The sequence below is a fragment of the Lissotriton vulgaris genome, chromosome 8 (genome assembly GCF_964263255.1).
Source record: "Lissotriton vulgaris chromosome 8, aLisVul1.2, whole genome shotgun sequence".
Taxonomy (NCBI): domain Eukaryota; kingdom Metazoa; phylum Chordata; class Amphibia; order Caudata; family Salamandridae; genus Lissotriton; species Lissotriton vulgaris.
The window spans coordinates 603,628,433-603,652,890 of record NC_141696.1 but is presented as its reverse complement, the minus strand read 5'-3'; the positions used below and the strand labels follow the sequence as shown (position 1 = coordinate 603,652,890).

The window sequence follows — 24,458 nt, the reverse complement described above, 5'->3', positions numbered from 1 at the left end:
ACGTTCTGCCATATCAGCAGCTCATGTGCAGTTGGATGGAGTGGCGGTCGGGGAACATCCCCTTGTGTGTCGGCTCCTCAGAGGAGTGCGTCTGGCTTTACCGCCGGAGCCACGATATTCCGTCCTGTGGGATGTTAACGTGGTGTTGAACCTTTTTCTTTCCTGGCAGCCTAACAAGTATCTCTCCTTAAAGTAACTATCAGCTAAACTGGCGATGCTCCTCTGTTTAGTGTCATGTCGCAGAGTGTCTGACGTGCGTGCCCTAGATGTCACGGCGAGAGCGTTTTCCCCGGATGGGGGGACCTTTACCGTGGGCCGCCGTACGAAATCGGCTACAAGGTCTATTTCTTATCCGGCATTTGCAGATGTCCCTAAGTTGTGTGTGGTACAGTGTTTGAAAACCTATGAGGAGGTCACTACGGAACTTCGCCCTCCGGGCGAGCGGCAATTACTCATTGCGCTGCGCAAACCTCACAAGGCTGTCTCTTCCCCCACTATAGCCCGGTGGGTGCGTTGGGCAATGCAGGAAGCTGGTATTGATACAAAGCAGTTCGGAGCTCACTCCGCAAGAGGGGTCATGGCCTCGAAAGCGTTTGCCCTTGGGGCACGTTTAGAAGACCTCATGCGCGCTGCGGACTGGTCTTCGGATTCCACCTTCAAAAGGTTCTATTTTAAGCCAGTGGTGGATATTGCTAGTTTGGTGGTGGACAACCTTTGAACAAGCATAATCCGAAGCCTCCTGTCCTGACATAGAATCGAAATTTGCCTAGCGTAGTAACGGTAAGTTTCAATTCTATTAAGGACACGGAGGCGAGGATTATCCTACCCATACCTCCTGCGGAGATCCCGCTCGTACTGGTGTAAGTAATCTCTTTCCGAATTTCAATGTGGATTGTTGTTCTGGATTGCATGTCATGGACTTGTGACGTTGTCTTGTTTTCTTGCCTTCGAGCCCAGCGGGTATGGCTTAGCTCACGTTGTTCTTTTTTCCGCCAGGGAATGATGGTGCGAAACGAGATGCTTGAGACTTTGGCCTGACTCGCGACGAAGAAAGAGGAGGAGTTCACAGGATGGACGCCTTATATTGGGATTTATGGACACTAAGAAAGGACTGCCTAATGTTGATCTCATGGGACTTGTAGTTATTAAAAAATGTTATTATGATGTTTTCTGATATTCCTGTGTTTGGAATACAAAAATTTCACGTTTTGATGCTTTTCTGGCTGCTATGTGGTGTTATGTGAATAAACAGCGAAGAGAGAAAAGCATAATCCTCGCCTCCGTGTCCTTAATAGAATTGAAGCTTACCGTTACTATGCTAGGCAAATTTCGATTCCTCATATTAACTGTACTAATTCAAAAGTAGCATTATGATGACCTGTTCTAATATCAGTCAACATCTGCAGGTGTATCAAAGCAGGCCTGCCGTGCCTAAAGTTGCATTCAGGCCAGATTGACTTCAAAATTATGTTGTGCAATAGCGAGTAAAAAGATAATACCAGAGCAAAATGCATGGTATCTTGGGCTAAATAACCATCACGTTGACAGGGAATACCCTTTGTTTCATCCATCCACCCCTTCGGTGCACAAAACAAGTGGTTTATCAAATTAACCCTAAACCACTTTCAGATAAAGCAAGAAGTTTTAGTCAGCCTAGTTTAAATAAGGTTTCATTGAAAGGTAAATTAGACCTCACAGAAGGCATGGACAAAGCTCTAGATTCTCTTTCTTCAGATTTGGTTGACATATACGCGTTCTTGAGCCAAACAGTATCAGCCTTGGTTATGGTGCCAGCTTGGTAAAGTATAGTTAAACAGTCCTTGAAGTGTGCACAGTGAATGGGGTTTAAACAGTGGGAATAGCTTTAGAAGAAGATAAGTATTGTAAGTGTATGCAGCCAGGGGAAGATGAGTATCAGTAAACAGTACTTTTAAGATATATTAAATACAATAAATGTTGTAAGCGCCGTTCAGGCAAAACCCAATAAGGGTCAGTTTTCAATGGAAAAATGTGATGTATCAATGTTGCGTTTTGGGCCGTTTCCTGTCACGGGCACTAGGAAAACCCACACAAGTGAGGAACTATTTTTATCTGGAGACTTAGAGGAATGCCGGGTGGAAGGAAGTTTGTGGCTCTCTGCAGATTCCAGAACTTTCCATCACAGAAATATGAGAAAAATGTGTTTTTTAGTCAAGGTTTGAGGTTTGCAAGGAATTCTGGATTTTAAAAAACCTGTTGAGAACCACGCAAGTCACGCCACCCCTTGATAATCCTAAGTGTCTAGTTTTCGAAGATGTACAGGTCTGCTAGATTTTCCTAGATGCCAGCTAAACTAGAGTCCAAAATCTACAATTATCCACAGTGGAAAAAAGGGTCAGATTTCAGTAGAAAAATGTGATGCATCCATTTTGATAAAAGCAATCTTAAATTTTTCTATACTTGGTATTCAATGAAAAAAATCTTGTAGGGTGCATTTCAGTTATTGGCTCTGGGTACATTAGGTTCTTGGAGAACCTACAAACTCTACATATCCCAGCAACAAGAAGGGTCTAGCGGACATAATGCTATATTACTTTTTTTAATTCTATTATCGTGCCAAAAATTTACAGATAAAAATGTTGTCACCAATGCCCATTTTTTCCTACTCATTTTCAATATGCCTTATTTCAACATTTATTTTCCTTGGAAAACTCTTGCGGGATCTACACATATGACCCCTTGCTGAATTCTAAATAGTGTCTACTTTTCAGAAATCTAAAGCTTTCCAGGATCATCTATGGGCTTCCCACTGGTTTCCACCACACACTGGAAGTAGGTTGAGATCACAAAATGGGAAAAATGGACTACCTCTTTGAAAAATGCCGACACTGTGGTACAAAATTTTTTGGTTAATCGCTGCATGTTTCTGAAATCTGGGAAGATGGTGGATTTAGTACAGCAAACAGTTTGTTGATGCCATTTATAAATAAAATAGACAGACACATATCTGGGGTACTTTTTTCCTATTTTTGTCAAAAAACTCAAAATGTTGCAGCATTTTACCTATCTTCTCAGTCCCCTTCAGTGAAATCCACAAACCCTGCGTTCCCTTAGAATCTCCAGGATGTTTGAAAAAATAAAGGAAATATGGCTTGGATACCTTATGTGGGAAAAAAATAATGGCGCCCTAAGAACAAATTGCCCCCAGGCAGCCAAAAAAGGGCTCAGCCTTGAGGTGGAGTACAGGCCCAGCAGTCAAGTGGCTAATTTGTTGAGTAAGGTTTTTGTAATGCATATTTTAAACCCCAATTACTACTTGATTAGATCTGGGTGACCAAGCTTCTCCTCTCCTGATCCCCAATTATTGGCTCCTTCTGTTCTATGTTGGTCTGATTTCAGAGGACCTTCCAATACAATGCCCTTGTATTGCAATCTTAAAGGTTTCACATTCTATCCGTCTGGATGAGGCTATCTGCAGATTTTTAGCAAAGTACGTGTGTATAGTATCATCAATAATTAGATGAAACCCCTGATTTTCTGGACATTCAACCATTATTTTCCAGTTAGGGAGAACCCCAGCAGAGGGTTATGATCGGACAGTGTTTTGGTCAGGTATTGTGTGTGGTCAACGTCGGCATGTATCTATAGAGAGAGCACAAATAAGTCCAGTCTTGCAAAGAAAACATGCATACCTGAAGAGAAGGAACAGATGTAAGAATGGAGTGGGACACCCTCCAGCGACCGTATTATATTAAGTGCCCAAGAGAGGTACAACAGGCATATGCGCCAGCTTTGCACTTTGGCATTACAGAAAGGGCTGCAAACGCTTTTGGGGCCCTTTCTGTAATACAGATAGCCCTGGTGCACATACGGCACCAGGACTATCACTAGAGGGTGTTCCCTCATTTGCATGTGGCATGGCCCCATACAAATGAGGGAACTCCTTTGCCTCTATGCCATATTATAGAAGCATTTACAACAAGGGGTGGTGAGGGACAGAGTCTCTGAATTAAGCAGAAAGCTCTCACCCAGTCAAGAGATCAGGGCTAGATCCAACACCGTTTTTTAGCTCACTGCACCATCCCAGTTTCAGAACCCGGCTGTATGCAAATTAGTCTGTTCCTGTCCCAGTGCATGATGGGAACAGGGCATACCAAACTACAAAAGCCAATTCTTACACTGGGAAGGAAACAAGCTCCCGGGGACCGGTTTCTGGCATTACAGCCGTCTTCGGCCCGGTTTGCTTGAATCCTGATGGTGCAATGAGCAAGGGTCTCACATCTGAGAATACCCTTCCACGCTTAGGGTGGACAAAAATATTTACAACAAGGGGTGGTGAGGGACAGAGTCTCTGAATTAAGCAGAAAGCTCTCACCCAGTCAAGAGATCAGGGCTAGATCCAACACCGTTTTTTAGCTCACTGCACCATCCCAGTTTCAGAACCCGGCTGTATGCAAATTAGTCTGTTCCTGTCCCAGTGCATGATGGGAACAGGGCAAACCAAACTACAAAAGCCAATTCTTACACTGGGAAGGAAACAAGCTCCCGGGGACCGGTTTCTGGCATTACAGCCGTCTTCGGCCCGGTTTGCTTGAATCCTGATGGTGCAATGAGCAAGGGTCTCACATCTGAGAATACCCTTCCACGCTTAGGGTGGACAAAAATATTTACAACAAGGGGTGGTGAGGGACAGGTAGTTTAGTCTGCCCTGTTCCCATGATGCACTGGGCCAGGGACAGACTGATTTGCATATAGCCAGGTTCTGAGCTGGGATGGGGCAGTGAGATAAATAACGGTGATGGATCAAGCCCTGATCCTTGGACTGGGTAAGAGTGGTCTGCTCAATTCAGACACTCTGTTCATCACCACCCCCTTTTGTAAATCGATTATGGCCACTATAGGTGTGGCAGGGTATACTCAGACATGAGTCCCTTTCTCACTGCTCCATCAGGATTCAAGCAAGCCGGGCCGAAGAGGCTGAAATGCCAGAAACCGGTCCCCGGTAGCTTGTCTCCTTTCTGGTAAAGAATTGGCTTGGTAGTTTAGTCTGCCCTGTTCCCATGATGCACTGGGCCAGGGACAGACTGATTTGCATATAGCCAGGTTCTGAGCTGGGATGGGGCAGTGAGATAAATAACGGTGATGGATCAAGCCCTGATCTTTGGACTGGGTAAGAGTGGTCTGCTCAATTCAGACACTCTGTTCATCACCACCCCCTTTTGTAAATCGATTTTGGCCACTATAGGTGTGGCAGGGTATACTCAGACATGAGTCCCTTTCTCACTGCTCCATCAGGATTCAAGCAAGCCGGGCCGAAGAGGCTGAAATGCCAGAAACCGGTCCCCGGTAGCTTGTCTCCTTTCTGGTAAAGAATTGGCTTGGTAGTTTAGTCTGCCCTGTTCCCATGATGCACTGGGCCAGGGACAGACTGATTTGCATATAGCCAGGTTCTGAGCTGGGATGGGGCAGTGAGATAAATAACGGTGATGGATCAAGCCCTGATCTTTGGACTGGGTAAGAGTGGTCTGCTCAATTCAGACACTCTGTTCATCACCACCCCCTTTTGTAAATCGATTTTGGCCACTATAGGTGTGGCAGGGTATACTCAGACATGAGTCCCTTTCTCACTGCTCCATCAGGATTCAAGCAAGCCGGGCCGAAGAGGCTGAAATGCCAGAAACCGGTCCCCGGTAGCTTGTCTCCTTTCTGGTAAAGAATTGGCTTGGTAGTTTAGTCTGCCCTGTTCCCATGATGCACTGGGCCAGGGACAGACTGATTTGCATATAGCCAGGTTCTGAGCTGGGATGGGGCAGTGAGATAAATAACGGTGATGGATCAAGCCCTGATCTTTGGACTGGGTAAGAGTGGTCTGCTCAATTCAGACACTCTGTTCATCACCACCCCCTTTTGTAAATCGATTTTGGCCACTATAGGTGTGGCAGGGTATACTCAGACATGAGTCCCTTTCTCACTGCTCCATCAGGATTCAAGCAAGCCGGGCCGAAGAGGCTGAAATGCCAGAAACCGGTCCCCGGTAGCTTGTCTCCTTTCTGGTAAAGAATTGGCTTGGTAGTTTAGTCTGCCCTGTTCCCATGATGCACTGGGCCAGGGACAGACTGATTTGCATATAGCCAGGTTCTGAGCTGGGATGGGGCAGTGAGATAAATAACGGTGATGGATCAAGCCCTGATCTTTGGACTGGGTAAGAGTGGTCTGCTCAATTCAGACACTCTGTTCATCACCACCCCCTTTTGTAAATATATTATAGAAGCAGGCGCAGAGGCAAAGAAGATGTGGCACACTGTCAGTGATCTCCCTAATGGCAGCCCTCTGGAGGGGGGGGGGGATTGGGAGAACTACACCCCTCGGACATCCTCTTGTAGACGGGTGCTGTCACTCACAGCACCCACCTGCAAGGGCATCTCTAATCCCCCTTAAAGGTGCAGGCGGGGTGTCGCCTGCACAGTTAAATACGGAGTTTATGCTCTGTATTTCACTTAAATGTGCTGCCCCTGGGGAGCAATAAGCCCTGTAAATAAAATATCTTATTTTATTATTTTTGGACATGCATATTGTGTGTTTAAATAAAAGGGGAGGGTGGTAACACCTCAATTACGTGGCCCTCAATGTTCACTTTACACCAAGCTCTATTCTCTCTCTCTCTCTCTCTCTCTCTCTCTCTGACTCGTTTCAGCCATTCGGTGCTGGCTGTATACGTTAAAGCAGCTCTTATGTAAGACATGTGGTATAAATATATATCAGTATGATGGAAAGACACATTTTAAAGGCAAGCTGGGTGGCCCGCTTTTCAGATTGGAAAACAGAGAAAAGGAACAGTACGCACAGATAAAGGAGGCATTACAAGAGCAACTGTTACTAGCTGAACTAGAGTTAAATGCTGAATAAACTGCATTAGAACACCACAGTATGTGTGAATGAGAGAACAGTGAGTGTGTGCATGTGGGAGTTTTCGTTGCGAGAGGGAGAACAAGAGCATACAGCGAACGGCATAAAGATGGTCATGACCAGAAACTATATGTCACAGACATGAAATCTCACATCAGACAACCACAAGTCAACTCAAAAGGGAAAACCTCTTTATGTCCCGATTCCCATTGTATTACCCAGTTTAGTGCGTAGGAGTCTGGAGTGATTTTCTTGGTGTCAAGAAAGGAACACAGCTCGGGCTCATGGTACTGCAGCAGCAGCCTAAACAGATGAAACGGCCTCCCCTTCTGGAAACAATCTCTAGAAAAATAGAGAAAATATTGGTCAGATCTGAAAGAGAGCTAGAAAAGATTCACAGAGTGATGGCATTAAATTGATACTTCCCATATTTGCGTGCACAACTGTAAATTCACCCTACCCTTTAGCTGCCCAATCACCAGGACAATTAGGAAGTGTTGGCTCTGTAAAGGTAAGTTATAACGTGTTTATTACCCTGCTGTTTCCAGAGAAATAACATTGAATCAGTAACACTTTATTTGGTAGAAAGCATGCGAGTCATTACCACTCCCATTTCATAGAAAAGTTGCCTCTTGAGGTGAGATAGGGCAAATAGATGTAGTAAAGTCCCCTTTACTCATAAGTGTGCAAGGTATAGTACAATAATATTGAGTTTCAACTATTGAGCTACAAAAATATTATAGCACAAAAAAGGCTACCAAAATATTGTGAAGGTAAGTGTATATACGGGCAGTTATAGATTTAATTTACTAACCCCTACATATATGTATCTTGACGATAATTATATCTTCAAGGTACTTAGATGTGAAGTAAGAATAGTAAATCTATAACGATCTATAGATACTTTCACGATATTTTGGCAATTACATTTTGGCTATGATATTTTTGTATCATTTTATTTTATTTTGTGGTTTTTATAGAGCGCATCAATCATCCCGAAGGATATCACGGCGCTAAGAGCCAGAGAAGCTGCTAGGGTGACAGCTGGGATTTATGGTTTAGTATAGAGATACGTTTTGAGATTCCTTCTGAACTGAAGATAGTTGGAGGTGTGTCTTAGCTTGGGGGGGAGCTCGTTCCATCTCTTGGCTGCTAGGTGGGAAAAGGAACGTCCACCTGTTCTGACCTTATGGATGCGTTTAGGCTTTGCCAATGCAGATTGGCAAGATCGCAGATTTCTGTTAGGTTTGTAAAATTCGATCCTTCCTTGCAGTATCGAAGGGCCAGTTCCATGTAGGGTCTTGTGAGCATGACTGAGTAGCTTGAAGGCAGCCCTCTGACGCATTGGGAGCCAGTGGAGTTTATTTAGGCACTCTGATGCTGAGTCGCGCTTACTTTTGTTAAGAATAAGTTTAGCCGCCTGGTTTTGCACAATCTGCAGACGTGAGAATAGATGGTCGTTCATCCCATTGAAAAGTGCATTACCATAATCCAGGCGACTGACCAGTAGTGCCTGCGTAACGGACCGTCTGCAGTCCAAGGGTAGCCAAGGGAATATTTTAGCAAGGAGTTTGAGTATGGCAAAACTTTTCCCGCAGAGTGATCTGACATGATCTTTCATGGAAAGAGTATCGTCCATAATGATTCCCAGGTTCCTGGCCTGTTGACTGGGAGAGGGGGCCGTTCCCAGTGAAGGGGGCCACCATGTGGCATCCCATACATGTTTTGCTCCCCCAAATAGTAGGATCTCTGATTTCCCGGCATTCAGCTTCAGGGAATGCTTGTGCATCCAGTGGGCCATTTCTCCTAGACAGTTGTGTAGTTTGGATTTGATGACCTCAGGGCCTTCATCCATAGTCACCACCAGCTGTGTGTCGTCAGCGTATGAGCAGACTCCAATGCCCCACTTCCTCCCAATGTCGGCTAAAGATGAAACATAGACATTGAAGAGGGTGGGGCTCAAAGAGGCACCCTGTGGTACCCCACAGCCGATGGTGCTTGGTTTAGAGTGATACTGTCCCATGTGTACAGCTTGGGTACGGTTGGATAAGAAGGAGTGGAGCCAGCCCAAGGCTTTGGACTGTACTCCCTTGCTTCGAAGTATATGAAGCAGGTGTTCGTGGGAGACCGTATCAAACGCCGCTGACAGGTCGAGCAATATCAGTGCCACCGCCCCACCCTGGTCGGCGGTGGATCTGATACCGTCCGACACTGCCAGCAACGTTGCTTCGGTACTGTTATTGGCTCTAAACCCTGTTTGGGACGGGTCTAGGAGGGAGTTGGTCTCTAGGTATTTAGTCAGCTGTATGTTGACCAGTTTCTCCAGGGCTTTTGAGAGAAAAGGGAGCTGTGATATTGGTCTATAGTTTTCGGGATTTAAGATGTCGGTTCCAGCTTTCTTTAGTAAGGGAGTGACAGAGGCGTGCTTCCAGGCTTGTGGGAAGGTGGCTGTGGTTAGTGATTTATTGAACAGTTGGGTGATGAGGGGACAAAGCGCGGATATAATTTTTGAAAACACAAAATGGGGGCAGGGATCTGAAGGGGATCCAGATTTAATTGTGTTCAGTACTGCCAGGACCTCTTCGGTTGAAAATAATTCGAAGCTGGTGAGATTGGGCCCGGTGTCTAGGTCTGAGGAGTTTAGGAGGTCTGTACGGGATTCTGATGGGGGGACATTTGTGAAGGAAAAGTTAAACAAATTAGTGTTTTGAGGGATGAAGGAGGAGTAAATCTTTTTGATTTTGTCCGAAAAGAAAGTGCTAATACGTTCACAGGCCTCTGTGGAGGGGGTTAGAGTTTGTGACGTACTGGGGGGTTTGCCTAGTTCTTTGACTATTTTGAATAACTCTTTTGTTGAGTTGCAGTTATCCTGTATTCGTTGTGTGAAGTAGTCCTTTTTTGCTTGTTTTATGGCACGGATGTATTGTTTCCGAGCGTTGACGTAGTTTAATCTGGTTTCACTGTCTTTGGACTTTCTCCATAGATGTTCCTTTATTTGGCAGATTTTTTTTAGGCTTTTTAGGTTGGGAGTATACCATTTCTCAGATATGGTTTTGGTTCTGGCTGTTCTTAGTGGGGCTAATGCATTCAGTGTTTGCAGAATGCCCTCCTCAAGTAGGGCGGCGTTCAGACAAATAGAAGAGTCCTCCGGAAATATGACCTTGTCTTTAGGGAAATTGGAATCAAAGTTTGTTTCGTTAATCAACCTCCAAGCTCGCTTGGATATCTGTTGAACGGATTTGGTTTTAGGGGGTCGCCCAGGAAGGGAGAGAGAAAAATCTATAAGAGAGTGGTCTGACCAAGGCAGTGGGTTGATTTCTTTAATGCTGGTGGAAGTGATGTTGGTGAATAGAAGATCAAGTGTGTGGCCCGCAGAGTGCGTGGGGCCCACAATACACTGTTTAAGTTGAAGAATTTCCATATCTGATTTGAGTTCAGTAGATCCTGGGGCATCTGTTTTTTCGAAATGAATGTTAAAATCACCGACTAGCATGTAGTTTCTGTGTTTTAAACATATTGGCAGGAGTTGCTTTAATAGGTTTGCCCCGATGTTTGTCTGATGTCCTGGGGGGTTGTAAACCACTGCACCTGCTAGCATGGTATAGCCGTCCAGGAGAATTTTGAACGGTAAGATTTCGTGTTCGGGTTGGGCGGTTGTTGTTTCGACCAGGCAGGTTAAGTGCTCTCTGAATATAACAGCAACCCCGCCACCTCTCTTTTTGCCGGCTCTGTCTTTGGAGATGATTTTGTAATTGGGGGGGATGGCAATCGCAAGATCAGGAGCATTGGATTCAGACAACCATGTTTCTGTTACAAAAACCAGGTCCGGTGACTTGGATGTTAATAGCTCCCAGATATCTAGAGCATGTCCCGGTAAAGATCTGGCATTAAAATATAAACAGTTTAGTACAAGATTATTATTCGTGGGGGGTGAATGACTATTGAATTGGGCTGGAGCCATACTAGTCATGACATATTTATGCTAGATATTCTGATATACAACTGTGTGCAACGAGATCTGATATGGTTACTCGCAATTCAAAAGTGCAACAAGCGTTTGCAAAGCCAATAGGTCTCACCTTTTGGATCAACTTGCTTCACCAATGAACTTTATTGATGCTGTGCAGCATTGGCAAGAAGCATACTGGCACTTGGATCAGTAAGTAAACAAATATTTTACCATAAAAGCACAAGAAATAAATACAAATGGACCAGGGGGTGGATGGGCAATGGAGGAGAGGGCGACGAGAGTGGAAAAGCATCACGCAAGGGAGAGAGCGACACAGGGGCAGTGGAGAAGCACGCGGGGAGAGAGCAAGAGGGAGGTCAGATATTTGTCTGGGGAGAAGCAAATGAGGGAACGAGCTGGAATACATGTGCACTCCTATATAGTGCTTAATCAAAAAGAAAAAAGTAGTTCCCAAAAAGAGAACAGTCGAAGGATACAAGCAAATCAATCAAAAGGATGTTAAAGAGCGACTGCTTCAGGAGGAGATACAAGCAGAAGAGGATGGCGAAGTATTGCAGAAGAAGCTAGCAACTTAGTGTGACAATAAAGCCAACCAATGGAAAGTAATAGTTGTGATGTAAGTCCACTGTAAATTCTTTAAAAAGGTCGTATCCAAGTAAACAACAAGCTGGCGGGTAGCCAAGACCAAAAAGAAAATACAATTTTGGACACCATTTCTCGGAAACTATTTTTAAACAACTTTGTCATTTCTGGAAATGAAATTAGCACATGTAAAATAGCTGTCCCACCTCGCCAGAAGCAACTCAAAATGTAGTAAGCTCTTCATACCTAAGGAGGGCTCTAAGCCCTATACTAGAAAACGTCATTTAGGGCTCGCCAGGGGTCAAAGCTGCGACCCCTGGGTCTGCCCTTGCGACACTTGGCCTCAGAGGTGGGAAGGGCAGTTGTAGCAATAGAAGTTAAACAGGGCTCTAATGGGCCATGTTTACTTTCTGTGTCCCTTAACTACATTGTGCAATTCGGTGTCTCCTGCAGCCCCTGAGCACGTGCAATGATCTCGAAATACAGGATAATTAGAGAGATGGGGTAGAGGAGAAAGACTTGAAGGGGGAAATTATGAAAGGAAAAGCAGGAAGACAGACAGGTGTGTGGGGGAGGGGTGTGTGTGAGAGAGTGAGGGATAAAAGAGACAGATAGGTGACAGTTGTGGGAGATATAGACAGGTGTGAAAGAGTGAGACATGTGAGAGCGATAGGTGATAGGAACATTAACAGGTGACAAAGAGACAGCCGAGAGGTAGAGAAAGGAGAGGACCCATGAGAGGGGATGACTGTATGAGTTATGATACAGATAGAGAAAAAAATTGCGAAGATATAGAAAGAGCGGGTGATAGGTGGTGCTAAGACAACTGAGAGACAAAGGGAAGCAGAGAGAGAAAGGTGTTAAAACAGATTAGAAAAGAAACAACAAGAGGCGGAGAAATATGGAGATGATATTGAGACAGAGGCAGTGAGAAAGAGCTAGACAAGGGAGTAAGAGGGTGAGAGACAGGTGAAAGAGCTGAAAATAGACAGAGGAGGTGAGAGTCTGGAACATCTGAGCTATTATAAGGAGAGGAGTGAGAAAAGAGTTAAATTAAAGGAGGAGACTAGAGAAAGCGACACCAGGGCAGATAATAAATACAATCACATGAGAAACAAACAGCTATGTAAAAAATGATTGGACATCTATTAAAAGTAAGATGCTTAAATTGTATAAAAAAATCCAAGAGTTTAGAAGGAAAGAGTAGACATAGAAAACATAACTTAAATATTTAAAGAATGCAACATCACCTCCTGTGATCTCATTGGGGTAAAATGACATATGATGTCCCTTCTGCAACCCCTTGCATTTTGGTGAATTGAAGTCCATACCTTGGAAGTCACTTTGAGTGAGCTATCCACTGCCTCAAATAAGGTCTCTTGAGATTTCCAAGCAGATGGCATGGATCACTCGACAACCCTAGATCATGTTGTCATGAACATGGGTTCTATCTCTTGAAAACACAAGTGTTATTGTTTTCTGACCTCTTGTAGTTGGACCTCTGCTATGTGGTGAGGCTCCATAATGGAGTATCATACACCGAGCCCTTGGTTTAATTGTCTGGTTAGCAGCAAACTGAAGCATCAACCTAAAGAAGGATATCTGCCCCAGAACTGCTGCAGTTGAGAAATCTGAGTAGGTTGCAGGGGACATCTAAGGAGAGTGGTTGAGCACTGTAAGTTTTTCTATGTTTATGGCCAGCATGGGTTATAACTATAGCGCTTCATTGTTTGGGACAGGTATCCATTTTGGATGCCCTGTGTGTGTGTGAATGGTACATAAGCTAGAAGGTGGGAAGAGCTTGCCAAACAGGGATGTATTCCAGAGGTCCCAAAAGTCCTTTGAACTGGACAAGGCTTCTGCGAAAGATAGGATGAAGACAAAAAAAGTCAAAAAAGTCCCTGCCAACTTCCTACTTTAGTCTCATACCCGAGATTTTGCCCCGAACAAGTCAAGAGCTAGCTGAGTGAGAAAGGCTCCCCTCCCCCTACTTTTGTGTCATTGTTTTTCTCGGACAGCCAATTCCCAACTCAACCACTCCTTGCTGTTATTAAAAAACAGACAGTGACTGGACCAGTCTGGGAGTACATACAAAATGCCAAGAATTGCTTAAAATGCTTCCAAATGTGGACTTATGGATTGAACATGGTTGTATATAAACCTCTGACAAATATTGGATAGAAACCTAGGTCAGAGTGCCAATTTCTCATGGACCAGTAAACAGGGCTTGCCCTGCAGGCGTAGTATAAATGACGTTTGCACCAGAGCCAGGAACTCTGGCCTCTGGCATTCTTTCAGGTGGTGCAATCTGGGCAAGACATATGCTAGGAATGCTGTAGACCGCCAAGAAAAGGAGGATTATTGGATTGCATGCCTGAGGGGAAAAGCCTACCTTAAAGTGTTATCTTCCCAGTCGCTTGGTTACTAAGGAGCTGTACACAGGACTTGGGTCCTAGACCTGCTGCAGGAGCTGAATCTGCATTGAGTGATGCAACTAAACTAACTGTGGAGCAATTATGAAACCAGAATGCCCAGTAGGAAGATTTGGTCTCGAATAGGGGAGCTCTGATGTGCAGCAGGGACCAATAACTAACATCAACCAAATCCTGGTGATCAGGAGGCACCTAGAGAGTGGAACTTGTGGTTAGAGCCAATAACCAGGAGTTCTGCTATGTGCTATGCTAGGTGCAATGCAGCCCTACTCATAAGCGCTGATGCAAAGAGAAAGTTCTCACCATAGGTGTCTCAGGAGTAAGGCTTAAGAACTCCAGAGGAAGCTGGGCTCTGTTTTTAAGTGCTGCAAAGACCTTGCCTGTTTGTAGGCCTAGAAGTGTTGGGCCCTAATGTTGAGTGTCCTAAGAGGTTGCTTAGCACACACTATGCTTGATTTGAGCACCAATGAGAGGTTTCTCTTCCTCCTCAGGCACAATCCGAAGCCTCCTCTTAACGTTTCAAAGGCCTTTCCCACATCTCCTGTTATTTTCTGTCTGCAGACTTGTTCCGGCTCACCTGTTCTCCTGGGCAGGGCCATGGAGACCACTGAAGACTGCTGTGAGAGGCAATAGGACGACAAGGAGGTGCGGGGTTCCTTTTGTGTACCCTCAATCCACAACCTTGCTCAGGTTGCTAGGAGGAGCCAGGAACGTGGAAGGGAGAGTGAACGCTCAGACTGTTAGGCAGCGCCGAGCAGCTGGAGCTGCGCATCCGGGCCAGGGTTCAAGTATGCAAACAGCTGGTCAGCAGAGAAGAAAAACTCACATGTAGGTGTCCAGATAATGTAGGTGGCCCTGGAACTCATGAGTTTCTCACTTTTGAGGACACAGGGTGCTTGTTCGATGATTGGTTAATACCTTTGATCTTTTTTGATTGGAGGGTTTGACTTTTCTAGGTTTCTCATTGGTACCCTTTCAAACATAAGTGGTTGTTTTCAAGATGGTATTGTTCGAAAGTATGGAGGGCAAGTGAGGTCTTCTTCCTGATCGTCTGAGAAGACTCCAATTCTGCCCAGGCATCACAGAGGAGAAACGAAATATGCTGCCTTTGATGTCTAAAGAGGACATTCAGTCTCCAGGGTTATGAAGTCTAAGTCTCTTTGTGGCGGAGCCAAGCCGCGGCACTGAATCTCCGATCGGTGACTCAGCAGCAATACGGCTGTTCTCCAGGAAATGGCCAGTTAAAGATCAAAAATCACAAGGCATCCCATCCTTACCTGCAGGAGCGGCAGCGACTATGTTTTCGCCACCAAAATCTGCCCGCAACACACAGAGAACAGCTCCGGGGCCAGACCCCGCCTACGTCTTGGTTTGCCAGAGCCTTCGGTCTGAGGCCTAAGTGTGCGCCCGCTGGCGGAGCTTGATGGACCCCGCCATGGACTTCGGGCTGTGGCGAGTGCAGCTACTACATCCCCCCCCCCCCCCCCCCCCCCCCTCGTCGCCTGAATCCCCCACCCAGCCGCATTGCGCCTCCCCTCTTCAGACAGTGAGCACAGGGGCAGCGCACTGCTAAGCAGACGCTCCCGTGGGCCTCCCGGGGTGATAGGGTCCTCGGGTGGCTGTCTCCCTGGGATTGCGGGGGGGACTACACGCAACGGATACTGAGAGCATACAACTGCGAGTCGATTGCATGGAAGGGACGTACCAACCAGGGCTCTGCATTGGGAGCAATCCTTGGCTCCATCAGAGAGGTGTGTTGGTGACGCTGCACATCTGCGCCAGGGGACTGAGTCTTGAATTTGCGGGGTGGCCTGGGAAAGGGATTGTGCCAGCTGGCAGCCCTGGTGGAGGCCTCTTCCTTTATTAATGGGACATGACTGTCTCTTGAAGAGCTGTGCATGATTTCGGCCTCCGTTCTGCTTTCCCCGAGTACCCACTGTTTCATCGGCTTCCCCCACAGGCTCAGGAGCATGCTTGAGGGTAGGCGCACCCTTGAACTACCCGATTTCCATAGTGCCAGCTGTGGCGTCGGATGCCTATCTAGCGGTCCTTTTCAGAAAGCTAGAGTGACATTCCACTCCATCCGGACACACAGCTTATTCCATAGTGTCCTCACTCAAGTACTCCACAATTTTGTCAGTTTTTTCACAATTTTATCAAATGATTTGCAGTAGTGCACTTTTAACTTAATTCTTTAATGTTGTCACTTGCAGGGCAGTATATGCATAACAGCGTTTTTAATGTGCGTCTGGATGGAGTGAAATGTCACTCTAGCTTTCTGAAATGTATTTACATACGAGGCACTTGGGCAGGCCACATTTCTGAGGCTGCACACTGAAAAAAGAGAGAAAAAAGGAAACAAACAAAAATGATCATCCAAGTGGAAATAAACAGGTGTGCACATGGCAACCCCCTGTAAATTCTGTATCTAATACTGCCTAGGCCAGGTTCCACCCGAAAGGAGAACTTTGAATAAACAGCGCGCAAGTCCCTTGCATCAAGGCAGCAACATTTAAACCACTAACGGAGAAGTATAAACATACAGTTTCATTTGACTTTTCGGACTGAATAACAGCGTTCGATAACAACAGCATGTTGCCACATCAACTTGATGCTACATTTTTTTTTTTAAAATGCCAATGTTCTAAATAGTGTTTAAAGAGCTTACTGACGTGTAATTGACAAACTAGGGTGGGCGGGGCACACAAGAGAGTTTTGTTGAGAGGTCCGTAAGTAAGGGAGGCACCTGGTGTTAATAACAATAGCTCATGGGAACTGTAGTCATGAAGGCGGTCCATGAAATGTGATTGGGTGAAAGTGAAGGGTGGAGTTTAGTGCACAACTTTTGAAATGGGAGCAATAGCTTGTGGGTACTTGATACCGGTGGGCGTTAGAAAGTAGACACGCTTTCGAAAGAGAACACAATAACGTTGCACAAAGGTAGGATTCATTGAGGTGGACTGGGTGAACTACGGGGACAAATTACTTTCGAACCATTGATTTCTGTGGAGATGGAGTTAAGGAATTAGCAAGGAGGGTTTCTCTGGGTACATTGTGTAAAGTATGGAATTGTGAGTTTAGAGGGATAACGTCAGAATACATGTTTACGGGTATTGGTTTTGAAATTTGCTGTTTTTAAGTGATCTGAAAATGCCAAAATTAATGTTGTGCTTCAATGTTTTAATGTTTACAGTGAACCCCTGAGGAAGAGCAATTCAAAGCTCGAAATGCATTGGGTTTATGCGATCCACTTTTAAGAATGTTTGATGTATATCGTCATGTCCCAGAAAAAGGCACGGATAGGCATATCTGTGACATTAGAAACGCTGTTATACATATACTGCCCTGCAAGTGACAGAATTAAAGAATTAAGGAAGAAGTTAAAAGTGTACTATGGAAAATCATTTAATAAAATTGTAAAAAACTGACAAACTTGTGGAGTACTTGAGTGAGGACACTATGGAATAAGCTGTGCGTCCGGATGGAGTGGAATGTCACTCTAGCTTTCTGAAATGTATTTACATACGAGGCACTTGGGCAGGCCACGTTTCCAAGGCTGCACGCTAAAAAAAAAGAGAAAAAAGGAAACAAACAAAAATGATCATCCAAGTGGAAAGAAAAAAGGTGTGCACGTGGCAACCCCCTGTAAATTCTGTATCCAGCGGTCATGCCACGGGCAAGATTTTTTGCAACACAGCTCTTGCACCCAGCTCCGTAAAAGTGGCAGATAACACAGCATACCGTCCCTTCCATAGGCGCAACAGCAGCTTGCCTTTATCTGCTTCCGATGTCACTGTGGTGGATAGTGGCAAACTACTCCTCTGGCAGCGGGTGCACGGGAATGGGCAGGAAGGACCCCAAGCAGAGAGACTTATCTTTCCCCGTCGCCACGCACAAAGCACAAGACAAGAGCGTGAGATGCCAGAAAATGCACAGGGCTCGGCGGTGGGGACAGGGGCTACCTCCTCCCACTCCGATTTACTGGCGGAGCTACGGGCCGGTTCTAAATCAATAGACACCAGATTTTACACTCTGGACAAGCGCTTGGACTCTCTTGGGGCCAAAATAGACATCCATGATCGGCGGTTCGACACAGCGTAAGGTCGTATATCAGATCTCAAGGATGGCGACGCTCAATCGACGAAGCGACTAGACCATATGGAAAAAATCTTCAAAGATATGGCTATCAAAAACGAAGATTTGGAGGCACAAACTTGCCGAAATAACCTCCGCAGACTTGGGGTCTCGGAGTCAACCAATACGGACAGAATGGACACCTTTGTGGAATCGTTGGTAGTAGACATCTTCGGGAAGGAGGTGTTTACCACTGGTTTTATAGTGGAAAGGGCGCATCGATCCTTGGGCCCACTCCCCAATCCCAGGTGCCCGCCTCGTTCCATTATCACCCGCATAATGAACTTCAGGAACAGAGCCTTGCGTTTGGCCAGGGAGCGTGGTGTGATCACATGGCAGGGCTATGCAGTGTTCTTCTTCCCAGATTTCACAGTGATGGTCCAGGAGGCTCGCCACAAGTTTACTGGCGTCAAACCCATGCTGCGAAATCTGAGCCTCAGATATGGCATGCTGTACCCAGCGTGACTGCGGGTTGATGTCAATGGATGATTCTGCATTTTCTACAACCCCACGGACGTTCAGGCCTTCTGCAAAACATACAAAGGTTCAGATCATCAGCGGAAAGACAGTGGACCTGACTCTTCCCCTTCACACAGTGGATCGGTTGCCAGCATTGAACTCTTCTCTCGTGAATGAATTTGACATATTTTGAAATTTGCTCTGTCACCAAGCTGAATAGTATAGCCCATATGATGTGCCTAAGTTATCATGATAATTGAGACAGCATGACTAGAGATATTTTTCGCTGTTTTGTACTGATGTGCATTACTGGAGCGTTGCTTCACCCCTAGGTGCGTAGCACACTGTTGAGTTTTCAAAGTTACATGCATCTGTCATTATCCCTGTTTTTCCGACTAGGGCGTTCCCAAGATGCCTGGGGTTTTTGGTTAAATGAGTGTTTGCCTTGCGTAAGGGTCGTGAGGTTGGTTGGGGGGTAGAGGGAGGGGAATCTTACTGAACTGTTAGATGTTCTTTTACTACCAGCACTGCTATACTTGTTTCAATGGTCAATTGTTGAAATATTTACCTTCACGATCTTTCCTACCCGACATACATGGCATCAGCTCCAACCTTAACTGACCATTCGACTTTATCGCTTCTCACCTGCAATGTTAGGAGACTCAACAACCCCAAAAAACTTACACGTAATACATTATTTACAGAGACATAATGTGGATGTTGCCTATTTGCAGGAGACGCACTTACCAAAGTCAGGATCAACACGGTTTGCGTCTAGTTTGGGGGCACACGTTTTTTTCTCCAATTACAGTAATTATGCACGCGGCACAGCGCTCCTACTTCACAAAAGGCTTCCATTCTCCAAATCTTACTGCCACAGTGATCCAAAAGGACGATCTACTGTTGTAGTGGGTAGACTAATGGGTCACACTGTCACTCTTGTATGCGTTTAGGCCCTGAATGTAGATAGCCCCGAATTATCCAGGAGCTAGACGCCCAAATCTTATGCATGAGTTCAGGAGGTGTGATACTGAGTGGATATTTTAATGCACTCTTAGAGGGCACAATAGACTGCTCCACTAGGGCGGCCGATTCCAAACCCAGGGCGCGCAGGGAACTTACAGATATATGGAGGGTCCGTAATCCGACGAGCCCGGGTTACACCCACTACTCAGCTCAACATAACATTTAGACCAGACTGGATTTCTGGCCGCTTACCCCAATACAATACACATGGTACAACTCTTATGGTACTTCCACGTACTTATTCAGATCACGCTCCGGCCCCATTAAAACTACGTATGCCTAGACCAGAGGGGCACGAGTACTAGTGGCGCTTCCCAGGTAGGGCGTTACAGGATGACTTATTTGAAAACAAAATTAGAGAAGCTATAGAGGACTATTTTGCTATAAACACAGGGTCGGTGGACACGTGGGCGACTCACTGGGAGGCTTTCAAAGCCTATATCAGGGACATTGTCATTTCCAAACACGCAGGGGCCATGCGGGACTAGAAGGAAAACTATAGCCGACATTGAATTGCGGCTCACCACTTTAGAACTTTCTATGGTGGGTTCCCCAGATGCAGTTGAAGATGAAAGTTGAAGATGAAAGATAGGTTTGGCGTTACTATTGGAATTTCGTGAAGCTGCGGAAAGAGAAACACTTCCTTAGCAAATATGCGGTAGCTCGTAAATATAATGAGGGCGAACGACCGGGTCGTACGCTAGCGCAAATATCGAGACCTTCATATTCCAAAGAGTACATCACAACTATCCGATCCGAGTAAGGGCTTACTTTAACGGAAACTTCTGAGGTACATTTTTGGGTTACTACACTGACCTCCACACTTCCAAGTAAATGCACTCCACTGAGGACCCAGATTAATAATTTGAGAAAATAGCAATGGTATATATGGACAATTCATGCAGGTCCACCTTGCTGAGACATTCTCGAAGGATGAAATATTGTACGCGATTGACGCATTACATGGTGCATCTGCTTCTGGCCTAGACGTCTTCACAGGTGATTTTTATAAATGTTACAAAGATATACTAGACTCTAAGCTCCTAGAAGTCTATTATGAATCCTTGGGGCGGAACCAATTGCCCCCCACATTGCGGGAAACAGTGATAATATTATTATCCAAGTCCGGTAAGGACCATTTACAAATCTTATCGTCCGCTATCGCTCTTAAATTTTAATTATAAAATTCTGGCGAAGACAATCTCAGTGCACTGAGGCCCTACTACTGGACAAGATAATCTCCCCAGTCCAGTCGGGGCTTGTTCCCCACAGATCAACCTCCCCGAAAGTACGTTCACTATTTGCAGTCCTGCACCGCTTAAATCTTCCTACTCCGGTGTCAGCAGTGCTGCTTGATGAGAAAAAGCATTCGACTCGTTGGAATGGCCATTTATATGGACCGTTATGAGCAGATTAGGTATGCTCTTTGGATTTATTAATCTTACTGCACCATTGTACTCGGCACCCACAGCTAGATTACGCTTACATGGTACGCTCTCCCGCTCCTTTACATCTTCCCGAGGTACGAGACAGGGATGCCCATTATCTCCACTACTGTGTATTTTGGCAATGGATCCGCTTGTCCGACATTTCCAGGAGTGTCACCTCTACAGAGAGCTCCAATTTAACACTGGACCGATATTAATGTTTCTTTACTCTGACAACGTCATTTTGTATGTAACGGACCCTCAAAATAACCTGTCCCCCTTGATCAGAGAGATAATTAGATTTGGCAGCCAGTCTGGCCTCGGTATAAATTGGCATCATTCGGTTATATTCCCCCTTACCCTTGGCACGGTCAGATGGGAGATAGAGTACCCACTCGCCTGGTGCTCTGAATCGGTTAAATATCTGGGGATCAACATACACTTACAAACAGACAAACTTCTATTGTTGAAGTATGACTCAGCAATATAAAATTTGGAGCAGCAGGTGGAGAGATGGCTTTGCCTTCCACTTTCTATAGCGGGGAGAATAGAATTGATTAAAATGATTGTCCTGCCCAAAATCTTTTAACTATTTAACAATCTTCCTATCCCGCTGCCGAACAGTTTCTTCAAATCAATTAGCACGCAACTTATAAGGCTGACTTGGGAGGTAGGCGTCCAAGAGTTCGCTGGGCGGTCATGACCCTGCCATACCACAGGGGAGGTTTTGGAGTCCCTAACTTTCAGTTACACTATTTAATTTTCCAATGCAGTTATGCATATTCCTGGTTACACCCAGACGACAGGATCCTCTACCTCAGGCCTGAAGCCGATCTGATATTGCCGGACACCTTGAACACGGGGCTCCCACTGGGCTATCCCCGCGATATCCAAACGGTCTCTATCACCAGTTGGACATGGCAAAAACTGCTTCGGTTTCTGGGATCTCCGACTACCCGAGCTTACCGCTTCCAAATCAACGCTGGATACCAATAACTGGAGAAAAGATAGTGCAGCGTACACTTGCTAGGTATGACGACCAAAGTAGGAGATCTTTTCATTGAGGGACAAATCTTCTCAGTTTCAAACGGGGACAGATTTCTAATGCATCATTTATGGACAAATTAAAGCTCACCCATATGCAGGCGGCGATAAAAAATAAGATTCCAGGCTTTACAGTTGAACTAGACACATTCACCCCTCTATCCCTCACCATTGAGAGCAACATGGGGTAAACACTTGGTTTCTAAACTGTACAGAGCCTGTGTGAAGACAAATCCAGTTCATGATACTAAAATACGGGCTGCGTGGAAGGGCGGACCTGGGTCACCTTATAACAGATGAGCAGTGGGCTCCATGCTGTATGCAAACTAAGGAGGTGTAATTGAACATCCGACACAAGCTTATTCATTTTAAATGTTTACGCAGCAGTTACATCATGCTCGAGATGTCCCACAAAATAGACCCAGAGAGGCCCCACTGCTGTCTTAAATGCAAGGCACGCTTGCAGACTTTGTACACCTGGTTTGGACTTGTCCCACAATTAGTAGATTCTGGACCGCTGTATTTCATACCCTGGGGGGCGTAGTCGGTTTTTATATAGATCCTACACCGGCCATAGCTTTATTGGGATATGTACACAACATACCAAAACCGGTCTGGAAGCTCATAGCATTGGAGTTGTTGCTGGCGAAAAGGGAGATTGCACTCAAATGGGGGCAAAAAACAGTCCTGAGGTGCAAGAATTGGCTACATAGTCTAACACACTGCAACCTATGAACTTTGCTTTTTTTCCCTACTGACGACTGACGATTGAGGAATCATGAAACACGTGTCTAGGGATACAAATTGAAACTAATAATACAGCACCGGCTATGAACACTTTGAATTGAACTGAGCGAGAAATAATGAACTACATGAACCATCATGCAAAAGGTAATTTCGTTGGGGCGTGTCTGGTGCGCTCCCACCTCCCTGAAAGTATCAAGTTCCTGTGAGCTGACGAGCTCGGGAGCCTGCACCTTCATGCTGTGAGTAGAACTGGTCCTGAGAGACAAGGCAGCATGCCCTGCAACCTATGAACTTTGCTTTTTTTCCCTACTGACGATTGAGGAATCATGAAACACGTGTCTAGGGATACGAATTGAAACTAATAATACAGCACTGGCTATGAACACTTTGAATTGAACTGAGCGAGAAATAATGAACTATATGAACCATCATGCAAAATGTAATTTCGTCGGGGCGTGTCTGCTGCGCTCCCACCTCCCTGAAAATATCAACTAGGACTTGTATGCCACCACGTTGCCTGGTTCATCTCGCCCTCTGGATATTTGGGGTCCATTTAAATGATATACAACTGCGCTCCAATTACAATCTGACACGCGGCTGAACAGCGGAATAGTGCCTGCTGGCATTGGCTGACTTCTGAAACACTGCACTCTGTATTCACATCTTGGATACATCAATTGGGAGTTCAGATTTCCTGTGATGGGGACAGGCTGTGGGTTATAAAGGTATTGTTACAGAGATGAATGGTTGAATTAATGCATTATGAAACTGTAATAATGTTGGATCTAAGGGCGAGTAGAAAGGCAGAAATACTGCACATGCAAAATGTACGAAGATGTTGTACACTGTGTAAGGTCGTATTTATACTGTTCTTGAGCTGGTAATGAGGATGTGATGAATGTGAAATTGGTAAATAAAGTTTTTTTTTTTTTAAATGTCTAAGTCTCTTTAACACCTTGGCTGCTGTGACTTTTCCCCTCCTGTGCTGAACTTATTTGAATACTATTGTTTCATGACTAGCTCAGCTCGTTATAAGCACAGCTCCACTGTGCCTCATGACGAGCTGAGCTCGTCATGAGCAGGGAAGGGGTTAAGAAGCTAAATCTCCCAAGGTTTAGACTTCTGTGAAAGAAGATGATTTTGTGAGTTCTGAAATGAATACGCTTTCAGCATCCTCTAGGAAATATGCAAGGAGTGATAAAATGTTGGACATTATTTCTCATGTGAGGGAGAATTTAGGCTTTGATCCATTTCACTTGAAGGATGGTGACAAATCTCTTTCCTCAATATTTAAAGCACTCTACACCGGCAAAATCATTTCATGGGAGAATTAAGGACATGGTTACAGAAGAGTGGAAGGAGCTTGATAAACTATCAGTTCCACTGTTTCTCCAGAAGTTATATTCGATATAGGGGCGAAATGTTACCTCATTCTGTAGAGTGGATGAAATCCTTGCTACAGGGATTGTGAAAACAGCCATTAATCCAGAAGATTGTCCTTCGTCTGATGCTGCAGATAAAAGGGTTGAGCCGAATTCAAGAAGGGTTTTGCAGAAATCTGGTTTTAATAGCGTGTATGTGGACTATTCAGTCCAATCTATGGTGCGGGACTGATATAAGTTAGGCAGGAAGGTTTGGAGTGCTCAGACCATCTGGCCTCAACAGAGCAGCTGGCCAGGTTAATTGCTTATATTTTATAGGATGTAATAAGGGCTACAGCTAGAACGTCTGGTGTTGTCAATGCATTTAGGT

The 24,458-nt window shown here is 45.2% G+C and overlaps 1 protein-coding gene across 6 annotated transcripts in view; it reads right to left on the bottom strand.

Moving 5' to 3' along the window:
* The window catches only part of TBC1D23 (TBC1 domain family member 23), a 714,314-nt gene that overhangs the window by 522,902 nt on the left and 166,954 nt on the right, over nt 1-24,458 (bottom strand). For all 6 annotated transcript variants that reach the window (XM_086934466.1, XM_086934463.1, XM_086934462.1 and 3 more), the window contains exon 5: nt 7,104-7,227. In XM_086934466.1, coding sequence (XP_086790592.1) covers nt 7,104-7,227 — 124 coding nt within the window. The remainder of the gene's footprint in view (nt 1-7,103; nt 7,228-24,458) is intronic.